The sequence below is a fragment of the Anneissia japonica genome, unplaced genomic scaffold (genome assembly GCF_011630105.1).
Source record: "Anneissia japonica isolate Jap-2015-1 unplaced genomic scaffold, ASM1163010v1 scaffold287960_len3192837_cov198, whole genome shotgun sequence".
Classification (NCBI taxonomy): domain Eukaryota; kingdom Metazoa; phylum Echinodermata; class Crinoidea; order Comatulida; family Comatulidae; genus Anneissia; species Anneissia japonica.
Window position 1 is genome coordinate 1832399 of NW_022712725.1, and position 8510 is coordinate 1840908.

The 8510-nt window shown below is 31.4% G+C and overlaps 1 protein-coding gene and 1 non-coding gene across 3 annotated transcripts in view; both read left to right on the plus strand.

Moving 5' to 3' along the window:
- Positions 1-7075, plus strand: part of LOC117107997 (neurogenic locus notch homolog protein 1-like) — a 19924-nt gene extending 12849 nt beyond the window's left edge. The window contains exons 14-22 of one of the 2 annotated variants that reach the window (XM_033249814.1): positions 186-247; positions 322-480; positions 1068-1151; positions 2021-2113; positions 2698-2788; positions 3003-3073; positions 3556-3687; positions 4982-5205; positions 6203-7075. In XM_033249814.1, coding sequence (XP_033105705.1) covers positions 186-247; positions 322-480; positions 1068-1151; positions 2021-2113; positions 2698-2788; positions 3003-3073; positions 3556-3687; positions 4982-5205; positions 6203-6307 — 1021 coding nt within the window. In that variant the 3' untranslated portion in view covers positions 6308-7075. The remainder of the gene's footprint in view (positions 1-185; positions 248-321; positions 481-1067; positions 1152-2020; positions 2114-2697; positions 2789-3002; positions 3074-3555; positions 3688-4981; positions 5206-6202) is intronic. The other variant, XM_033249815.1, reaches the window with a different exon arrangement.
- Trnai-uau lies at positions 1752-1859 on the plus strand. Its single transcript has 2 exons — positions 1752-1789; positions 1824-1859. It is a non-coding gene; the product is annotated as a tRNA-Ile (tRNA).
- Positions 7076-8510: the final 1435 nt, after the last annotated feature.

Sequence of the window (8510 nt, forward strand, 5' to 3'; positions counted from 1 at the left end):
GACGTTTTTGTTACTAACTATAAAACTTTATTTTATGTAGTGGAATTCACAAAAAAGTGAGAAATATTTTTACAAATTAATTTTTTTCCGCTAAATTTTAAAGTAACTGGTTCGATTTTCAAAGCAACTGTTAAAAATACAGTTTATTACTATCTTCTTATCTTTTAAAATAATTATCTTTATAGCGCCAACTATTGTCACTGTACCCAGGAATTTTACACAAGAGATGGTGATCTGGCAGTTTGTGGTAAGTTTCAATCCGATGCAATTTTTAGGAGGTAAATCTGTATACATTGTTTTAATATCAATTACGTAAAACAGCTATCAATATCAATTATGAAACAGCTCCTGTGATTGGACGACCATGCGCACCAGGTACAACAGGATGTGCAAATGACGGAACGTGCGTGCCAGAACCAGACGATAGTGGGTTTACTTGTCAGTGTACTGAACATTATTATGGAAAATTTTGTGAAAATGGTATGTACATATACATATACAAATATAAATATATATATTGAAACCCCTAAATTGTAGAAATTTTCGGGGGCTTCGTAACCTTTAAATCGAAGCTCGACCACGCCCACTTTACACTTTACTTTCGTCGGGGAAATCTGACACCTCGTCGGGGGCACCGCCCCCCCCCCGGTCGGGGACCTCGGCCCCCGACCCCGTCGGGAAAATCCTGGCGCCACCCCTGGCATTCAATGCCATTCTAAAGATGGAAACAACTCTGGTTTGATGTTAAGTTTATTGCTCAAAACATGTCAAAATATTAATTTGAATGATTTTTTCTCTTATTTTCTTATTAATAATTGTTATATGTAATCACATCTAATCATTATATATATTACTCCTTTTTATTAATTATATTGTATACTGTATCAATCTTCATATACCAATTTAAAAATCGTACTTTAAGTAAAATAATTATATTTTATCTATGTATAATCAAATTCAATTATTATGTATTTAAACATAGCATAAATTCATTTAAATATTATAAAAATTCCAAACATATTTCTTCTTGTTATTTATAATTATGTTATTGTAATTTGATGTTGCAGATTGTCCACCAGTTTGCGAAATACTGTGCCAATTTGGGAATGTTCTCGATGATAATGGCTGTCGCACCTGTGAATGTAGACGGGGTAAGAGCAAAAGCCATCACTTATTTTTAGTTTGTAAATGTATGTTAAAGATGTTAAAGATATATATATGTATATTATATATTATATACATATAGGCCTATATATAATATATATACTATTATTGTAGATGTATGTTAAAAAAAATATTGAATTCCTTGTAGCATCAAATAATATGTTATAAACATGTTATAATAAAAATGTCAGTTTTCGATGATTTACATTTTAAACTTTTCTAGGAATGGGAAAATTCACATTTAAATGTCAATGAAAATAATTTATAGGCCTACATCTAATTTTATTGAATACTAACTTAACAAATATAGAAAGTAACTTTCAAATATTATTAAATTTTTGTCACCCTATTGTACATATACATATTTTAGGCTTATATGTGTTCAACTTTATATAATATTATTTCATTTTATATCAAATAAGTAAATATGCCATAAACATTAAATTAGAGGATGAACAGTTTTTATTAAGAATCAATACAAAACGTGAATGTGCTTTCTCTTTTGATATTAGATTATTGCATAATCCGAGTAGTACTACTTTTTATTTTTGTTAATGAATACATTGTTTTAAGAAGTGTCAACAGTTTCCCCAGTGGCTCAGTCGGTTAGCGCGCCGTACTTATAAACAGTACTTGGCTTCGTCCTTGTTGGTTAGGTAATGCGGAGGTCGAGAGTTCGATCCTCTCCTGGGGAACTAATATTTTTATATATTTTATTGTTATGTACTCTTGTTTTAATTACTACCTTTGAACGTTTATTCCGATTTTATGATTGTTAGGCTTAGCATCATAATGATAACTTTACTGTGTGTGAATGCTTTACATAGAGATATTAATATTAATTTCTCATTCTCAGAGCCTTGCCCAATGTTCAAGTGTAAGCCATGCCTATTCGGTTACGAAACAGATTCAAATGGTTGCCAGACATGTCAATGTAAACCGAATCCAAGTAAGCTATATAATATATATACTGTCTCTTATACACATCTAGATGTGTATAAGAGACAGACGATAAAGCATAATGATAAGTCCACGTGTGTTTCGTCGAAATACAACTTAAAAGTAAAGACAATAAGTTTGACTTGGTAGACTTGAAACACTAAATTTATTATTCACATAAATATAATATATATTAATCGCCGCTTTATGTTCTACTTGGCTTTAATCATAGCTCTATGTTTAGACTTTCAGTTATCATCAGCTATCACTGAACTTTCTCCGAATGTCCATTCATTTCAATAAGTTTTAGTGTTTCTAAGGTCAATATTTTACGTATCTGAGTTTGTATTACCTTACGCAGTATTATATTCTATATGTTTCGAAACACACGTGGACACATCTTCTTCATAGTTGGACTATGGGCCTATAATATCATGATATACTGTAATCAAAGAATAAATATTAATATTAATACAAATTAATATTGATGAAAAATAATAATAATTATTATAGTAAGAATAATAATGAAAAAGCAATAACTATATTAATAGTACAAATAATGATGATAATAAAAGTGAAAAAATTACCTTTCAGTTCGTTGCCCTGGATCAAATGTTGCTGGAGATAATTGTGATTACCCGTGTGATGGGACGACTTGTCTTTTGGACCCGTCTGCCATATGTATGTAAGTACGACAGTGGATTTACAGTGCGAAAATTACAAGTAGAAGCTAGCGAGAGTGACATGCAGCGGCGTTAAAGTAATATGGTCTATAGGTGGATTTTATAATTATATTAACAAAAACATTCAACATTAGGCATCGGTCAGTGTCACGTGATGATTTTGTATATCTTAGTAAGTGCTGTACTTTTTATTAAAGCTTTAAATTCCAATTTCAGACCCAACTACTGCGGTGGATGTCACTACGAGTATTACTATGAAAATGCCACTTTGGTGGACTGCAAAGCCGGTAAATATGGCTAATTTAAATTCAATTGGCTTTTTTTTAATATGACCTATTTCAAATTGATACTTTTAAAAATAAACCATGATTTATCAACTGTAGATTTTGTCGGTAATGCTTTATGAAAATACACTGTAGGCCTAAGAACCAATCTGTTGTTCGAAACCAGGACTTTCTGCTGTTTATGCAGAAGCCTTAACCAATTGGCTCACTAAGGTTTTCGGAAATTGATGTTGTATGCAACGAACACATGTGAAACGTAGACCAAAGCAGATCAATGTGATACGCCCTACTGTATATGAAATGATACACGTAAATAATACACGTAAACCTCCTTGTGGTAATGCTGTATGAATATATTCATACGTAATACGAAACGATAGAAACAGTACTTTAAACATGTTTTATGGTTAAATTCAGAATTATTAAAAAAACAATAATATATGTTTATACCGTATTTATTCTATATAAAAAATATTGTTCTTAAGGTCATCCTTGCTACGATGGTTCACATAGGTGTGCCGCTGGATCAACCTGTCGACCTTCAAATCCTGACCCATCTGATCCATCATACACGTGTGACTGTCCACCAACCCTTACAGGAACGTATTGTGAACAAGGTATGTATTATTTCGAAACAGAAAGGTCTCCTTTGAAGATACTTACGAGTATGGGAAGCCAACAGGTCAACTATCAAACTCGAGTTCAAAAATAGTCGATTTTCAGCACACACAATTTTCAGTCAAGTCGGTTTTTAAGGATACTTAGTTCAATCACACTCGTTTCAGAGTAAAAAATACAATTAACGAATAATAATTATTATTATGTTATTTATTACTTCATTAACACTATTTTTAATTATATTTTTTTTAAAGTCACACGTCCAAGACACTTAATAGTGTGCACTCAGGCGTAATGTTTAGGCCTCTGTTGGAATGCGAATCATTTGGAACGAAATGCAATAGGCCTAGGCCTAGTATTATGCACAACTAGGAATACTTAATCCAGGGAGATTGTGTAGTTTACGGTTGATTCTGTATTATCGACGAAGAAAACACAAGCGCATTGGTGTTTTTAAGCTTAGTTTTAAATATGATGTAGGTGTTCTCTCCATGGCGAAACGCATACTTGCTCAAACTGATCATCCACTCTAACAATGAGTACAAATTTCTCCCACCCAATATCCGTATCCGTTCTTCATCTAGTCGTACTAAACGTTATAACAAATCATTTGTCCCATTATCTAAATCTATAGCTATTAACAACAAATATGTTAAGAGAAAACCCATGGTGAGAAAACCTGGATCACATGAAATCTTATTATTAATTAAATGTACTTATTTAACTTTTATAATTGAGCCTCTATGTGTCTAAACAAAGATTTCTGATGTATTTTTTATGTATTGGCAATAAAGATTAGATGAATTATACGCGTTATACAAGTCTAACAATCAAAATTGTTTCGTGAAACCATTAGCAAACTAAATCAATATTATGTGTCTGCACAAAAAAATTACCATGCTGACATTTATTAAGACATGCACCTATACAGCGTTTTCTGTTGTAGTTTTTAAAAGTGATGTTTTTATTGCTGCAAGAGCGCTACATTATTATTAGCCTATTTCAATTATCAGTATTAATATTATTATTATTATTAATATTATTATTATTATAATTATTATTATTATTATTATTATTATTATTATTATCATTATTTTATAATTCTGATCTCAACCCATGCTTACCTTTATTTTGTTCAACAAAATCAACAGTTAATAAATTTATTTTTGGATAGGGAAATAAAAATATAAGACATAGGCTATTCATTTATATAAAAAATACATTCATTAAAAATATTCTTACACCCAAAAGCAGATTCACTTTTATCATATTATTATTATTTTATTTTATCAGATGTAAGTTCAACTGATATCTGTGCAGGAGACACAGTCTCTAGCTCATGTGCAAGTGCCTGCGGTATCCCGACCTGTGAGGCTTTAAGAAAAGACGAGATTACCATATGTACTTTGCAGTGCGTCTTCGGATGTGTTTGTCCAAATGGAGGACGCCTCGATAAGGGTAACGCATGTGTTGAACCAGAGGACTGCGGATGCATACACAACGGCGTTTACTACTCAGTAAGTATATATACTGTCTCTTATACACATCTAGATGTGTATAAGAGACAGGTGTATGTGTGTGTGTGTGTGTATGTGTGTGTATATTTATTTATTGTTCAGTCAGTATATACAAAACTGCTGTTTGGTGCAATCAGAATAGGTACAAACGAAACAAACTGTATAAATTTTATTTAAATGAGTATATACATGGAGAAATAATCTTCCATGGTATACCGATACAATTAGGCGATGAATTTATAAAGGAACATTTCATTTATTTTACAAAACAATGAATCACGACAATCAATCATTTTTCAATGTTAATTCAACGTGACAAAAATCCAGCCCATGTCCATTATATACATTAAATAAAAGCTTTTTAAGCTTGAAGTTTAAAATGTACAATAGGCCTATACAGATAGGTAGAGTGCACCAAATGTTGCTAGGCATCGTTTATACACAACCGTCTAAAACATTAAAGATTGTTTTCCCTACTTAAAAATTTCTTTTCGTTTCGTTAGGTTAATTAATTAATTATATTCCTTCTGATATCTTAGTTAAGACCACGGCGACCAACTCGCTTAAATCATTCTGAATCCTTTGTTGTTCCATTTGGACGCACTCTGTCTTTTAAATCATCATTTTATTTGTCCGTTATTTTACTCTAGAATAGTCTACCACAATTAGTGGTAGGCTCGAAAACTGTATTAACGTTTAAACAAAATTTAATTGAATACTTTAAAAATCAATCTCCTTGAATTTTTCTTTTTTATTTAATGTATGTCTTTTGATAAGTTTAGTTAAGATGGGTGGGGGAGGCTAATTATTAGCCACTATTCATGACGACTGTGTGGCTATCTGACACCCCTCCCACCCAAGATTGTTTTACCGAACTTTTATAAATAAATATAAAAATAAATGTTCTTATATTGTACAATACTCTATTATCTCTATTTAAAATAATATTTCCATAAACTCATTGTTGTTTTTTTTTCGAAACTTACTTTTATTCCAGGTAAATGAATCCTACGAAGACGAGAATCAAATTTGCCGCTGTGATAACGAATTGGATAGTACGCCAACCATGACATGCAGAACGAAAAGCGCTGGATACATATAGAATTTATTGAAGACATCTGTGCACTGTCATTCCCTTTAGGTTGTTATAATTTTTAGTTACATAAATAATGTTCTTATCATTATGTTAATTAGTTTGTAGCGTATATTTATCCATATGTAAATATCACCGCATTGCGAAAAGGGTTATTGTATTTCATGCAATATTATGACTCCATTAACGGTTGAAATTAGGTTGGTGTTGTTACAGTGAGTTAGGCCTTCCGTATAACATTTGCTTTTAGGGGTAAAATGGAAGATTCGTTCTTGTTCCCCAATAATATTGAATCTGCTATTGATAAGGAATTCTTGTTTAGCTAAATAAACAATTATATATTCAATTCAATAATTACAGTCTTTCAGGACAAATAATTAAGTTCTAATATTTTTGTACGATGGTTTTACTCACAACTAAACAAACATGCACAAAATTCACTTTTAGCTTTGGTAAACAGATAATACTAATAAAAATAATAATAATAATAATAATAATACTAATAATAATAATAATAATAATAATAATAATAATAATAATAATAATAATAGGTTATCAGTCTAAGCTATAGCCACTAATTTCAGATTTAAAGTGTTTGATCTTATATGGCCTTGTCAATCTATTTTATGATAAGGGTAAATACATTTCATGTAGATAAGACAATGTAGGTTATTATATTCATAGACCTTATTAATAGGTCCATGGTTGAGGCCTGTTTACACTTCAACGATAACGATAACGATAAAAATGCTAAAAAGCGATTGATCATATAGAAAACAAAAGAAATAAGAGAAGTTTTTACACTAGGACGATTCTATAACGATTTATCGTGTATGCAATAACAAATTATTTTAACAAATCAGATCAGATGACGTCATAATCATAGACAAACGATAAAATCGTTGCTACTACGACGATTTTAATATTTTCCATGATTATGACGTCATCTGATTTGATTTGTCAAAATACGTTGTTATCGCATAACTGATAAATCGTTATCGAATCGTTCTAGTGTAAAAATTTCTCTTATTTCTTTTATTTTCTATATGAACTATTGCTTTTTAGCTTTTTATCGTTATTGTTATCGTTGAAGTATAAACAGGCCTTAAAACACAATTCAAAAAAATCAACTTAAGTTCGTTTCCTTTTGAATGTCGATCAAACCTCCATTCCGAAACGTATACTAATTAACATCATACGTCACATTGCATTTCATTTCGACTATTAAAGTTATACGAATTAACTAATAATAGCAGTCATTTTCATACTATTATGTTGTTTGTGTTTTAGATATTCGGATCGCTTAGTAATTTAGGAATATGAATTTTGGACGATGTGTACACTTTTCCAATAGGCCTATATTTTGTGCATAGTTGTACTATTAATCCTTCAATCAAACATTCCTTTTATGAGTTGTATGAAAAATGTGTCTGGCGGGCGGTGCATGTCATCCGACTTTTACAGATATAGTACAATATTTGTTTACTAACAATGTTTTTTTTTTTTACTTCTGTTAACCTCGATTCATTTCGTGTGTAATGGACTTGCTGTCCAACCGAACAGCGACCCGGCGCGCTTAAACTACCGGCAGCTGAAGATAACAAAATCTTATCATATAACCCAATAGGTATAATCCTAGTTCAGTTAACGGTTAAATAAATACAACAGCGAACCGATTTAGAATATAGTTCCTAAATTAGGCCTTTTTATCAGATAGTAAGTGATATCCTGGTGAAAGCCTAACCTTCAGTATTCTGAATGACAGAGAGCCCAAGTGCCACGTCACCTCCCTATTCTATATGAACGTCCCAAAAACATTTGAATTATGGAAGTAGCAGACCGGTAACCAGAATTACAAGGGAGACTGTGCCCGAACGTAAATGTTAATGGGTGAAGTTTTTTTTATATTTTTTATTTATACAAGGGCTCTAAACGATCTTTGCTCCTAAATCTTCCTATTCATTTGTTTGAAGCTCGTAGTATATTTTACAGATGGAGGGCCCAGACTACCTCAGCCCACCATAGTTGGAGCCGCTGAGTACGGGAATTTATGTTCTATATGGCACTCTTAAAAACGAAAGTACCTAAAGTAAACTTTGATTTCAATTCATTTTTTTTTTCAAATTCTAACTTTTACTCGGTCACCATCATTGTCATTATATTCTAACATGATGCAATAAAGAGGATTGAGTGGATCCGGTGATACGTCCAT